Source organism: Gallus gallus, chromosome 3 (assembly GCF_016699485.2).
Source record: "Gallus gallus isolate bGalGal1 chromosome 3, bGalGal1.mat.broiler.GRCg7b, whole genome shotgun sequence".
Taxonomy (NCBI): domain Eukaryota; kingdom Metazoa; phylum Chordata; class Aves; order Galliformes; family Phasianidae; genus Gallus; species Gallus gallus.
This window is the reverse complement of record NC_052534.1, coordinates 53,990,032-54,005,206: the sequence shown is the minus strand read 5'-3', so window position 1 is coordinate 54,005,206 and position 15,175 is coordinate 53,990,032. Positions and strand designations below refer to the sequence as shown.

Genomic DNA, 15,175 nt, shown 5'->3' with positions numbered 1-15,175 from the left:
TGCAGTACCAGTTCTTTACAAGCAGTGACTCAAGGGCTGCTGGCACACCTGCCAGCTCACCTTGGGCTAGTTAATATTAACCTACCGCCTCCCTTCCCACATCCTCAGAAAAATGGTGACGCTCATTTGCCACCTCACATGGACACTAGCACAAGCAACACTGAGAATGCTGGAAGATTCCAACAAATGCTAATTCTGGAGGGATCTTTTAATTTAGAAGTCTGGCCTAGATGAAGCTCCATCCTAACTAACAAGCCAGAGATCAAGGCAAAAATAATAGGAGAGGCAAACGGGAGCCGCTTCAAATCACGAACACACTGTCATTGGCAAACTGTGGTTTTGGTTCACATATAACAGCTTTTAACCCCTGATCGGCTTAAGTGTGCTTCCTTTTCTCCTACCAAAATTATTTTTATTGGTTTTGCTTTTAAGCCTCATTTGTAGTAAAGACCATCAATGTCCTTGATAGGCATACGAAAACAGATGAGTGTCTGCGTCTGCAGGGACTGCCTGAAACATCGCAGCCCCCCACCCTTTGCCCCTCTCCCCTCTTTGGAGGGAGGTTTCCAGCTGACCTGTTCCATGACAGCCATCTGGGACTGCGATCCCTTGATGCTCCCAGCAACACAAAACATTAGCAACCAAGAAACAATCTGTAAATATGCAGCTTCCACAGAAACATTTCACATCACCCACCCGGGCCTGGAAGGGAGGGAGGGCCCCTGGCCCCATTTGTAACTCAATGCTCTGCACCTTGCACCGCTGCACCTGATGTGCTGAGGAAGCTGAGAAATGTTACCACTAAATGGCAAGCTGTCAGCCTTAGAAATCTTATTCTGGCAACAGAAAAAAAAACCTCCATTAAACAAATGTGTAGCATCGGTGATGTTTTAGGCAGGGGAATAAAGTAAAAATGTGCAACTGAGCTGGGAACTGCATGTGAGAGCTGTTCCACCGCGTCTCTACACAATAACTAAAGGGAAAAGGTAAAACGCTGCTAAGCAGATGTGTTCTAAACAATGAGATAGGCTTGCAGCAAGTTCCCACCATACCGCTCTGGCAGTGCACGAGGAACACTCTGCTGGCAAAGCCATTGTCAATGCGTTCCCACAGGGCTGGGCCGGACGCTCGGGATTGCTCTCCATCACCCTGCCTGTCCCTCCGCACAGCTACAGCTGCCAGGGTAAGCGGCTGCCAGACTGAGCCAGCACCTAACAGCCCCCCCGCCTGCGGATGCACCCGCTGGGCGAGCCTGAGCCAAGATTAAGCACTTCCTGCAGGTTGCAAGGCTCTGTCTGGTTCCAGATCAACACCGCGTCACCCTAAAAACCGTGCCTTGACTTCTACTTGAGAGCGCATTGATCAGGAGAAGTAAGAAGCATAAAGCACCTGTGATAAGAAACGCTGAATGCAGCTTTGCCCAAACTTTACTCCTGCTCTGGCCACCTTCACCCATGCCATCATTTGCTACCGTTTAAAGGTCCCTTCAGACCACAGGAATCAATAATTTATGATTATAAGGGCTTTTTCCCCTCCTTTCAGAGCCAATCATGTCTGCCATCTCCCGGCGCTTTTCAGGAGAACAAAAGTGTTCCCCCAGAGGCCATCCACCCACCCCAGGGAGGGACAGCAGCCGCCCTCCCCTCCCCAACTCACAATGGCTTCTTTGAAGGCACCCTCGGCCTCGTGAAGCACGATACTCCCCCAGCCAGCAAGAAATCGCCATTCATCGACTCATCGGGAGGAAGAGGAGGACGAGAATGCAAGGCGAGAGGGAACAAAGGAGGAGGATTATTTCATCCCAAGGCAACCGCAAAGGACGAGAGGGACTCGTGGCTCAGCGAATCACTGATTCATTAAAGTTGGAAAAGACCACTAAGATCACCCAGTGCAACCATCGAAGTCGCAGGGGAAGCGCAGAGCGTCTCCGTGCACGCAACAACGGGGAAGGTATTGCCCTGAAGAGACCCCCCCCCCCCCCCCACTTGTTCATCCAAAGGGGGCTGCCCGGGGAAGGCGAGACAGAGAAGCAGCATAGCCTAAGCCGGAGAGGACAGAAAAGCAGCAGACTGATTGATCTGATGATCCTATTTAGGTCACAGCACAATAAAGCTAATTCATTCCTTTTCCAATTCAAAACATCTTGCTACAGACCCTCTGTCATGCAAACACATCACCAGAGTGAAAAAGGAGAATTCTGGCAGAGCTGCATGCAGACAAAAGAGAAACTTCTTTTGGTTAGAGCATCTCCCGACACTGTATCTGCAGACAGGAGGACAGATAACAGTGGTGAATGTGCGATTCTGTTGAATGTCTTTGTTTTGAACTGCAGGGCACAATCCTCTTTCCTTTGGCCATTCCTGAGTCAAGACAACATCAGCTCCCAGAGGAGTACTTTGCTCTCTCCATGGGAACACTCCTTTAAAATTCCATCGGAAAACATTCTGATGTTAAATTCCAAACCCACCTTAATGCTCCTTAAGAACTGAGCAAAAGCGACTGCAGCGAATAAGTTCATCTTTACAAAATCTCGACTTCTGTTTGCTCAAGAAATGCACCATAGCGAAGATACTTCTCTGAGTAAGCGATGGAAAAACCATCATCACCACGTGAAACCAACAAAAGCAACACACAAACTTGTGCCCTGTGCTGTCTCCTGGTTGGGTCTGTAATTCCATCTTCAGCAGCTGCACACTTGTGGACCCATGCTAATATCCAACGGATTTCTTAAATTAATCTCAGTCTGCATTCTCTTGAGGAGTGTCCCGAAGGGAACACTCTCCCCACTCATTTCACTTATTTAAAGTCACAGAAAGAATTCTTGCAGCATACCTCAATCTCCCCTCCCAACATAGCACTTTGGGACAGATGTAGTTATATACGGATAATCCCAGGACAAGGAAATAGCAGATATATATATACACACGCACGTATTTTTAAGCTCTGAGACACTCATGAAATTAGGCTGGCAAGTCCTTCAGCTTCTTAAGAAGTTTGCAATCTGTACATGAAAAAACCCAAATCCTTCCAACCTAGCAGCCTTCGTATTGTGTGTTAATTCAAAAATCCAGCAGGGCTTGCTCTGTCTCACACAGCAAGTTGAGAAAAAGCTTTGTATCTTCGTTAGAAACTTGCAAGAATTCCCCCAGAAGTGCATCTGTACAATGCAGAAGTATAATGACAACTAAAAGCTCAGGTTCACAAACAACTGAGGGATGTTGGGACTTTCCCTGGAGTTGTTAATATTGACAAAATCTGAAAAGCCGGGCACGTTTCAATTAAATACAGGCACAATCTACCTTGAAAAACAACATCTTCCAACTAAAGGCAGGCACTGATTCTGCCTATGTAACAGTCACCTGATAATGGTGTTGCGGGAGTCAGTGATCTGCTTCAAGCTGTGAAGGAAAATACTGTGCCAACATCTGTGCCATAGCATCTCCAGAGGATGGCTTTGGCTGCTCACACATCTGTTCATCCCCAACATCGCCGAATACCAATAGATCTGGAGAACAAACTTGAAGATGACCTTTGTGTAGTCAGCATCTTCTTTTTAGAAACTCTCAACAAATACTTTCAATTGAAAGGGAAGTCTCACCAGCTCATGCTTCTAATGGGTTGCATTGATGGTTGGACTGGGTGATCCAGTGCGTCTTTTCCAACCTTGGTGATTCTACGATATTCAAAACTTATAATGTGGATAATAACTTAAAGATTATAAGGGGCAGAGAGGGAAATACCTTGCTATTCATCATACAAAATCCAGTGCTGTGTTCAGTCAGCGATCACAGCTGAAGAGCTGCTCTTCATTTGCTCGCTTGCAAAATGCACCTGGTGGTTTAAGTGATGCTCCTTTGAAAAGGTGCCTTGAGACCAAACATCTTCAGAGTGGACCTGCAGGAACACCACCTATCAAGGTTTTTAACACCGTGGCAATGGTTTCAATAAATAACTACACGGAGGCATGATTCAAACAGGGACCTCACCATCTACTTCACCAGAAGATAATATGCAAAAAAGACAAAAAAAAAAAGCCCACAGATTCTCTCTACTCCTGAATTAGACCCGCCATTTCTGCCGCCATGTCCTTCCAGAAAGGGAAAAGAAAGTGCCCCGCTCTCTCATACAGGACCCCTACTGCAGATCTCTACAGTTCCTCTTGTTCTAGAGAAACTAGTTATTCCTTGCTATGGGCAGAGAACGTCAGAAAACTGAAAAATCAGTAAAGTTTTAATATCAAGGGGTTTAATGTGCAGAAATATCGACAGTTTTCCAGCCTAGAGAACAAGCTCTCAACAAACACCTGTCTTCCCCAGCTCAGCCCCTCTTAAAACATAGGAGTACCTCGCATTTAGGAGACAGTGAGATGGTAGCAACAACGTTTCAGTAGTTAACTACTGCTATGCAAATGACTACGAACAAGTCCTGGCATCCCCAGACAGCTGATGAAACTATTGTGTTTACCAGTGGCTGCATTTCGTAAACGATTTACAATTATCCAAATTCAACTTTGGGTTACAAATTTGTCCGAGGAATTATTCATTACTTACAGCTTGAGCTACTGCAGAATGGGGCCTGGACAGCATTTTGCATCACAAGCTATTGGGGGGAGAAGAGAGGAGTGACTTGGACAAGCCAGGTGAGAAACCTTTGGGAGCAGCCCCAGGGCAGATCCCACCCTGGAGGGGAGATGATTTGAATGTAAAGGAGAAGGCGGGGCTCAATAACACAGTTGATGTGAACAAGGTTTACACCTCAGGAAAACAAATCAATAAAACTAAAGCTATCTTTTCTCAAAAATATTCTACAAAATGCATTATGCATGAAGACCCTCTTCCTTATTTCTGCCTTTATGGATTATGATAAAACATAACAGGTCTAGCATATCACATCTTTTATGGACACTGCAATAGAGCATTAAGCAAACTTTGGTCCAAAATGAAGACATTAAAGCATTGTATTCACATTAGTGATAGTGAAGTGCTCCTTTTTCTGTCAGGGCAATTAGCATCCTGCTCCTCTTCTGATTACTTAAGCCCTGACAAGACAAGGAAGTATCACACATGGGGAAAAAGCTTGCACTCACCTTCAGCTACTGGACATAAAGCAGTGTCTCTTTCTCTGATGCTATCAATTATTTACCCTAAAGATGGCTCCCACCATCTGCCTGGGGAGTTGCTCACACTGTTCCTTGTTCTGGCCACACCACCATGTGTTTGCTCACTGTGGCAAACAAAAGTACAGCAGCCCACTGAAGGCAGGTGCTGGAAAAACCATGAGGGGTCATTCAGCTCGCAGAGGTGGTGACCTCCCTTTGGAGGTGCTGCCCAATTGCAAGGTTAAATAGGGACAGGTCATAAAGGTGTAGAAAGATATTTATGTAACTTTTCACGCATTCTGGCATTGAAAAACATTCTCAGAGAGGAGGGTGACACTTTCCCATTCAAAAGCAGCAGAGGGCCTCCTCAGCCCTTTGTGTCAAACCTCCTTGTTTCTAAACTTCTTGTTGAAATGCCCGAAAGACAGCTGGCCAGCCAGAGCACTACAGCAGAGGAGTATGAGCAGTCAATATGGCTCAGATCAGAAATCAAAAGAATGGGGGGGATGAGATGCCCAGGATGAGCAGTGAGCGTCCACCACAGTATCTGCACATTTTTCCGCCTTCTCCCAAAGTTCCATTCCCAGCAATGCCTGTTCATGTTCCGCCAGCAAGGACAAGACGTAGCTACCAACTTAGATGGCTGCCAGCATCCTGAAGAATAGTTTCCAAACAGAAGAGAGGACCTGCAGCCCAAAAGCTCCAAGCAACGCTCTGGGGAATTCTGCCTTTAAATTAGTCATGCTCAGTCCCCTGCATGTCTGCGTGTGCTCAGAAGATGGGGGGAGGCTGATTAAGTACCGTTCAGCTGCGGCTGCAGAAGTGGCATCATGGGGCTTCAGATTTATTCTCTCCCAATGACTCCAGGTCAGTCGACAAGTGAGACGCTGTGTTTGTAACTGCTGTAGCTGCAAGCACCGCAGGCAATCCAAAATTCAAGCTGTGTCCTTCCAATCATGCATCACCCCCACAATCCAGATCCCATTGCACAGTATTACAGCATCAATTGAGATGTAACTGTGATGAGCCACGTAAAGCATTTTTCTGATGAGAAACATAACACAGCCTCTGTGTCCCAATTTCTGGGTAGGCATAAGAATATGATTTTTATTGTTTAACACCACAAATTCTTACAATAGATTGGCTCCAGAACACTTTCCAGTTGCTTGTCATTAATTTCCTAACTGTGCAACCCTTGTGCCTTTCCAGTAGAGTTTGAATACTGTATTTTTTTTTGCACAAGATGTAAATTAAAACAACAAATTGCCCCCTCCTCCATTTTTTTTTGTTTAATAATCAATCTCTCCTAATTGCAACTCTTCAGAGAGACGTAGGAATGCAAGGAAAATGCCATCTGTTGGCAAAGAGGTGAGACTAAGTCCTTCCTGTAGAAATATTCACTTTACATTACCCAAGCAGACATGTTGAATCCCTAAATCAGTGCATCACAGAAGACAAAATGCACGTATCCTGCAAAGGACATCTGTAGTGATAGGGAAAAATAAATAAATAAATAAATAAAATAGAAAGGTATCCTCTACAACAAAGAAAGTGAAGTTGACCATTTCCATTTTTTACTATATCCTGCTTAGATGTCAGTGTAAAATGAGCTAATACTCAAATTAACAAGAACTGTATATCGGCTCTTTCCTCCAGAGCACTGTTTAAACTCCCCAAGAAACAAAGATAATTGCCGTGGTGCAAAGGAGAGGAGAGCAGCCCACCACTGCATGCAGAGGCTGCCATCTGCAGCGCTGACCCCACTCTCTCAGCACACCGGGACCCACCAGACCATGCTGGTCTGGGGGTGGGAGAGGAGAGGAGTCACCACTCGGGCACTCATAACCTACATTTTCTGCCTGACAGAACCACCACGCATCCTGGAGTCACCCAGCACTGCAAGGAAGCACAGAGAAACTTCTGAAGTCTCACTTTCAGGAACTGCATCATTCAACACCCTGCAAGACAAGGCACTCTCAGATACCATCAGTAGCCAGCTCATTGCTGTAGGTACTGTGCACAACTAACCCTACAGCTTCACGGTTTTTTATCTTTTACTCCACTTTAACAAGATGGAAAACATTGTCCTAGGAAGCCCAGCTCAGCTCGAAGCTTAACATTGCTAGACAAAAAGACTACAGATTCACAATAAAATTGCAAAAAGTATGAGTTTTTGTGCCTTATTTGGCACTTCCAGCCATGCTCCTGTGGCAGACCGTTCCCAGCAGAGCGGGTATCCCCACTGGGACAGACACAGATGGCCTCGTGCCTGCAGGCCTGGCTTCAGCAGAGCACCTCATGAATCCAAAGCCAACCTGCAGAGTGCTCCCGTGAAGACGCAGCTGTCATTCCGGGCACAATCCTTACTGCTCAAACCTCTTTTAAACATAATAATTAAAAGTCCCATGAATTTATTCCAAAAATCAGATCCCAGTTGCAAACTCCATGGACCCTATCACTCAGAGATGACACTCATCTGCTAGCTCCTTTTCTCCTTTCCACGACTAAGCAGCCTTCCCTCCTTTCTGCTGTTTCCCGTACGGTTACATGAATGCACCAATTAATATGCAATTAATAAAATGGTGCGATCAACTGCTTTTGTTCACAGAAGCAGCTGCTCTGCATGTTACGACGTAATTAGACAAATTAAGACGCACCGCTTTTGTCTGCGGCATCACTCACGCTTAAATGTCACTAAGCCAATTGGCATTTGGGATTATTTTAAACACATCTTGTTTTATTAACACTAAAATGTATCACAGAGCCAGATTTATAAGCTGCCAGCTGTGGGGACAGCCAAGTGCAAGCCTGCTTCACCTCCAGAATGTTTGTGCAAGCCACTCAAGGGTTAAGGGCGCAACGGGGCTCTTCCAGAGAATATAGCAGAGACAGCACACCATGGTACTTCTCCAAAGGGTTGTTATTGAAGCTTTTGGCTTCCCACTAGCGTGGGGAGGGGACAAGAGAAGGAGCACTCTACGAAGAAGGGATGGGATGGTGAAATAAGGGAACAGCAAGGAAGATTTCTGCTGCAGGAGCACTGCAGATGAGCCTGGCAGTGCAGGAGGCCTGACCAGCACAGGGCAGGCACGCAGCTGCTCTCAAAACGAGGAGCAGGGGCAGTCGCTGATCTGCAGAGACCTGAGCCTACAGCGCATACCGGAACGAGCAACTCCCAGTGAGATCTGCAAACACACTGTACCTGCCATCCCAAGAGATTTCCACTCAGAGGGTGATGAAGCACTGAAACAGGTTGCCTGAGAAGGTTGTGGATGCCCCTGGATGCATTCAAGGCCAGGCTGGATGTGGCTCTGGGCAGCGTGGTCTGGTGGTTGGCAACCCTGCCTGTGGCAGGGGGATTGAAACTAGATGATCTTTAAGGTCCCTTTCAACCCAGGCCATTCTACAATTTAATCAAATGAAGCACCATGGAGCTTTTTGAGCTCACATCATCTACCATCCTCAGCCACCATCTTCAAGCCACACCAGCTTCACACGGGACCCAACAGAAAGGCTGCTAATTAACCAAGACCAGAAATAACTTTCTAGAAATTAACAAGTTCCTTTGCTTTGCAAGGTATTGGTGGCTTTTTCTGGCCAAATGAACAAAATTCCCAAAAAAAACCATGAAAAGAGGGGGGAAAAAAGCCCTTCTTTAAGACATGCAATAAAATTTATACTCAAGTTCCTCCTTCTCTTAGAAACAAACCGGCCTTGTGTGTGCTGAGTGTGCCAGCTGCAGGGCACAGGCCTGGAGCACCAGCTGAAGTTAGGCGCTGGGCTGGCCAACCACTTGCATGGTGTTCTGTGAGCAGCCACCACGGCCACTCGCCAGCGGAGACTGAGCCCCACTGTCACTTACAACATGGGAGGCCACAAAGACGCACTCAGTGCTCTGCAAGGCCGGGCTCAGGAGAGACACAGAGCGATGTGGTCTTTGTTTACCAGCACTAACTGAGGGCAAAGAACGAAGCCTCCCAAGGCAGAAGGATTTTGGTATTTTATTAATATAACATCCTTTAATTGGCAAATTTAAATCGCGTAGCTGTGGGAACAATAACACGGGGTAAAAAACCCATAACAAATAGTGAAAAATAAAATACCTGACTTGGTTCAGAACACCCTCTTAATTAATAAACAGATTCAGTCATTATCCTTTCGAATTCTGTATGCTTTTCCACACAATACACATCATGCAGAAAGGTCTTGGATTCGCAGTTAAGACAGAGCTGTTGTCCCTCGAAAGGGTAATGAATGAAAAAGAATAGAGCATTCTTTCATGAGCTACTGGGCAACAAAACATGAAGAAAAAGTTCCAATAACTGAAGCTACTGTTCAACAAACACTAGAAGTAATCCAATACTGCAGTTGGCTCCCTCTCTTGCCTGCAGAAGAAAGAAAGAGAAAAAACCTCCAAAACTTTTACCAAAACATCATTAAAAAAAGAAAAGACTGATGCAACAGTTTAGCTACATTAGCATAAAGTGCCTTTAAACGTAGGAAGTTGGATAGAACACGTAGCAGAGATGCTGAGCACGAGAGGCAGGCAATGCTCTGAGCAGGAGGTGGCAGCATTTGGAGGCAGCAGGCACTGCCATAAGGCTCTCACCCAGTCCAGCTAGCACTGAAAACAGAATCACCTTAGCAGTTCTGCCAGGCCTGGTCAGCCCAAAGCTTCAGCTCAGCTTTGCTGCAGGAAACTAACTACAGGCACGCAGCAGTGCTGGAGTTGTTCCATAGTCATGGATATGCATGAGATGCTGATAGCGTCTCCACTACCGTAATGTTGTTCTTTCTCCAAGCAGCAAGGCTCTGAGAAGCTGTATTCCTGAATTCTGGCTTGTTTCAATCATACATTGCCTATTTTCAATGAATACAGCAGTGATAGCAGAGGAACAGCATCACGGATGTTGAAACAAGACCGAGTTGGTAATGCTCAATTTCCACTTCATGCATCCCTTACTTGATATTTTCAATGGATCAACTGCTAACAGCTGAATGAAGCCACCAAGCCCTAACCTGGTTCTTTGCTGGCTGCGCCTGCAGCACCCCAACCTGAACACACACGTGAACACTGCCCAATAGCAGCACTGTGGTGAGAAGCAGCACCGGAGGCTAAACAGTCCTTGATGAGGAAACTGCCCTCAGGCACGGAGCTCAATACTTGGGCTGCTGTTGTGTTTGCAAACGACCCCAATGCTGCCCAGGGCATTTTCTGCCTGTGAAACCTCTACGATGGGGTTCCCATGGAGGCCGTTATCACCAGAGATAATGCTGGCCAATGAGCACCTGCTGTGCTCGGCAGCTATCACTTGACCCATTCCCAGAAAGCACTTCCACTCTGAAACACTTTTGTTCCTTAAAATAAACATTAACAGAGGTTAAAAGCAACACAGGTCTCCCTTATCTCCAAGAGAAATAGGACCTGTCCAGCCAATAACACTTAACTGATGGCTTAATTGCATTTTCATTCTTTCATCACCGTGGCCTGAGGAAGAACACAAAGGAAGGCAGGCAATGGGCAGGGCTGGCACCCCAGCACAAGTGTGGGCACTGGCACTGGCACAGCCAAGGCAGGAAGCACTCAGCTGATCTTTCCATGCACAGCTTAGAAGATTCAGCATTACATACAGAAGCTTCGGTGGTTCATAATGCAAACAGAATCATAGAATGGTTTAAGTTGGAAGGGACCTCCAAAGATAATCGATCTCCAACTCAGGATCGTACCAGACACCGGTGAAACTCAACCCATGGGAATCAACTATAAACTCTTCCATACGTAAAAGTTTATCACTGAGGCACAGAAATTACTCTTATAAGCTTTGGTAGGTCACAACTAAACCACTGAATAGCCTATGTATGTGCTGTATTACAAATCATCCAAACTACGCAAGTGTGCACAGATTTTAAAATAGTCAATAGAACATAAAGGAATTCTCTCTTCACTGGGAGAACACTGAAGCAATGCCAACAAAATGAATGCACCTGGTCAGGGAGAGCAGACACTCCCACTCCATACCTGGGATCTCAATCCCACTATTTAGATGCAAGAAAATGTCCTGGGCACTTCCTCCGCACAGCTATTTGTATTATTTCCACTCTGAGACCATCAAGTTCTCACCCAAGAAGAAGCTGAAAGGTGCCTTGAAGAGACTCAACTATTTACATGCAAAATCAACTACTTCGGTCTCCAAACTTTGTAAATGCAGTGCAAAAGGAGCTACCGAAGGCCTCCCCCTGGCTGGCATAGCAGAGGGGGTCACATCCTGCTCAGCAGCATCACTGGGGTGGCTTCTGGGTGCCTCTGTGATAGCTCCCCTAGAATACAGAGGCCATGGAATTGTACATGGAACATAACAGAAAGCAGACGTATGTGCAATTTCACTGATGAGTGTTAGCGCTGTGTGGCTAGATTTATCGATCGGGTAGTAATTAGACATTGTCAGATGACCAGTATAACACTAATGAGGAAAAGCAAATCCACACAGCTGTGAACATATCAATACACTCTGAAGAATAATAATTAAAAAAAAAAGGCCTAGTGTAAGAAAGCCAACCAGCTGGGTTTTTTTGCAGGAAAAAGTTCCTTTGTCTTGTGAAATTTTGCCCCCATCACCCTAAAACACACTTTTTACAGCAACCATTCCGTGAACAGCTGGGTGCCTTTGCTTAGGTGGCCAGAAAAAAAATGAAGGCAAGCAATAAGGCTAAAAGCAAAACAGCTGAGCATTACCACTGTCTATCCTATGCTCTCTCCTTTTCCCCATCTGTATTTGCTAATGAAACGTGAAACTATACAGATTCGAAAAAGAGCGAGTCATCACAATTCAGGAATTCTTTCTTACATTCAGAGGGAAAACAACCTTAAGAAACCCAAGGTCATTCAAAAACAGGTTTCTTTAAGTACTCATCAGCTACGTTAAAGATCTTTGAGTTTCAGACCTTTTTCTTATTTCTCCCGGCCCTTTCATCCACTGGCTTTCAATTAGGGCACCATGTCAACAGCTCCGCTCAACGAAACCAGTAATTTTGCTGAGGAGGAGCACTACTGAGCTGAAAGCAAACGCTCAACACCTCTCAGACACAGAACAGAATACATGCATGAGGGCAGTGCCACGCAGCTCTAACTGTGATGGCACACCTGTGTATTCACACACATTTTCTGAAGTCAAGATATGTTCTCTTCAGAACAAGATTCTTCCCAATTTCCTCATTCTCTGTAACATTAAGAAAAACATGGATGTTTTCCTCACTTGCAAATACATTTTACCTATTTAGTCCTTCAATAATAACCACAATACGCAACAAAAAAGGACCCAAAACTTCCTTACTCGGCCAGAAGCTGTCATCCTCCTTTCTCAGCAGCTTCCTCTTGAGGCGCCCGGGCAACTTGGGGTACGCGTTGCCCATCCTTCCAGCATGCAGTGGGATGAGTTCCTCCTCATCCTCATCCTTGCAGCCCGGCTGCCACTTGCTGCTGCTGAGGCACCCGACCATCGGCTCTGCAGGCAGGCAGCGCACATAGGCGATCATTGTGCTGTGCTGCTCTCGAGGATGGCCCCGCTGTCCCCAGTGGCTACTTCAGTGCAACAGGGAGTGGCCAGCTCAGAACCCGTCAACAGACACATTCAAAGCACCATGAAGGAGAAGATTTTTCTCCTCCTATACTTAAGATAAACTATTTGGTTGCGCCCGAACCGTTTTGAGCAAGGTTCTACTATCCCTTAAAAAATGAAAAAACAATACAAATCAATCGTCTAATGAACAGCTTCCCCTGGCTGCTGGGCTCCCAGCCACTGCCCCTGTCTCACAACACAGAGCCGGAAATTATCGGCTGCACAGAGCTGTGACACTCAGTTGTCTCCCCAGGCTTCTCCCTTCCTGCTCCCACCCAAGCCTGCTGCTCCTCTTAAGCCTTATCCCCGATTATTCACCGCCCTCTGACCAGCAGGTACTGGGGCCATACACAGATGGCCACAACCAAGGAGCTTATTTAAAGCTAACGGGCTGTAATCACTAGGACACTGACAGGCAGAGAACCGCCACTGCTGGGGCAGGGATCTGCCAAGAGCAGGAGCATTTGTGTTCTTCTTGGACGTGAGAGCAGAAAAGGCGTATCGAATAAAATAAATGAAGTATTGCAAGTTCTGTACTTGGATTTTAGGAAGAACGCTCCCTTTCAAAGTCAGAATCGTAATCATCAAGCAGCGGGTATCTTTCAGGGTAAGCCACAGTAGCAAGCAAAAAAATACAAGCAGTTCTCACTTTGTACTCAGTACTGCCTAAATAAATAAATCCTACAGCATCTCTAGAGGAGAGGCATTATTCCTATTTAAAGACAAAGACAGCCTCAATGGGATTTAGGAACCTGCCTACAGAGAGGAAAAGCCAGGATTACAATTGAGGTCCCCTCAGTTCCCTCATCCACAAGCCAACAGCCTCCAGGGCCTCACCCAGAGGCTGCACTGCTAAGGAAGTTTCCATGCTGGTTTCCACACCAACCCTAATCTCGCATCCTACACGCTATCTTCCTTCAGGGCTCAGGAAGCATGCCTTTCCTGGGCTTTGCAGTCAGCCCACAGCACTCTCGGATCGGGACTGCAAGAAAAAACAGCACAGAAAGACGCACACAAACCCCATATAACCTTTTGTCCTCAGCTGCTTTTCAAAGCTTGATTTTAAAGTTTGATTGTTTGAGAGGCAACACGAGAGGATATGTGTTTTTACAAAAGGGATACATAAAGGAATACATGTACATTCTACATAAAGTACAACTCACTGAGCCCAGTTCTGGGTCTGCCTCCTCAACTCTTCACAAACTCTATAGTCCCAACCCATACCATTCGTGAAAGGCCACGGCTCTGTACAGAGGCACAGAGATGTCAGGAAAGTTAGCTACGTACTTTAAAAAAAGACTTTTTTGCTCTCTAGTTGATAGCTAGAATAAAGCATTTGGGCAGAAAAATCACTGGTTAAGGAAAAAGCAACAGCATGTCAGGTGAGACACAGCTCCTGTGCCTCCCTGACACGGCGCACGTCGCCTGCTGCTGCCTGCAGCTCTGGCCCAGCCTGGGAACAGCGTGTGCTCACAGGCTGCCTGCAGCACCGCACCATGCAAAATGCACCACCCAGCAGAAGGCGTCTGCAGAACTGAGCCAGCAGTGCTGGCAATGGAGAAGTAAGCAAGAAGCTGCCTTGTTTGGTAACTGCTGCTTTTCTTTTTTCCTAATGTTCTGCTACGTTGCAGAACGATCTGAAGAAGTGATTGTCTCTGTATAATAATTTATAGATACCTTATGTGGTTGAATCTCAGCAAACTTGCAAATAGAAGAAAACAGGTCTTTGAATGAAAAGTGCCAGAAAACTTTAATGAATAGGGATGAAGCAAGCCTTGTCTTCAACCTAATACTTTTTGGCAGGCATTTCAAGTGTCGGCACCAATAGGGATGGACAGGAGTGAACGTACCAACAGGACAGGCAAGAGCTGCCAGCACAGCGGCTCTTCCACATGCACAGAAGGAACCCATGGGCACCAGCTGAATGCTGGTCACGGGGCATTGAGGCAAAGACAAATACACAAAGCCAAGTAAATTTACTCATCAGACTATGAGAAAGAAACTGTGATGAACACTGTCTGAGTTCAGCTCTCTCATAAACCACACATATCCTTGTGTCCACCACAATAAATGAGTGTCTAGACAGCCTTCCTAAGGGGGTGAATCTCCACAGGTGCTGCTAGCAAACCAGCTCATACACACAACACAAAAGAGCTCCCAAATGGAGCAATATCTCTGTAACCTGCTGAGCTGGCACAGTGCTTGCTGCCTCACCTCTTCCACCATGATGCTAGGAGGGTCCCGGGAAGAGTCTATCTATTGGAGATGAACAAAAATTCTGAAATCAGTGTTATTATGTAGCATGCAGTGAAAACAAGGATGCAATAAGATAGAGGAAAAAGGCAAAACTCAATGTTCGGCAGACTGAGATGTTCCCAAGCACTTAACAAGATGACACAGGATAACATATTGGCCTGAAGACCCAATAACATTTAACATGCACTTCTCTGGACTACAGATA

The 15,175-nt window shown here is 46.0% G+C and overlaps 1 protein-coding gene across 19 annotated transcripts in view; it reads right to left on the bottom strand.

The window, feature by feature from the left end:
• Window positions 1–15,175, bottom strand: part of NHSL1 (NHS like 1) — a 163,399-nt gene that overhangs the window by 52,051 nt on the left and 96,173 nt on the right. For 2 of the 19 annotated variants that reach the window (XM_040698385.2, XM_004935687.5), the window contains exon 1: window positions 12,430–12,654. The exons of the other annotated variants lie outside the window; for them this stretch is intronic. In XM_040698385.2, coding sequence (XP_040554319.1) covers window positions 12,430–12,631 — 202 coding nt within the window. In that variant the 5' untranslated portion in view covers window positions 12,632–12,654. Of the gene's footprint in view, window positions 1–12,429; window positions 12,655–15,175 lie in introns of those variants that run through there. 19 annotated transcript variants of the gene reach the window in all.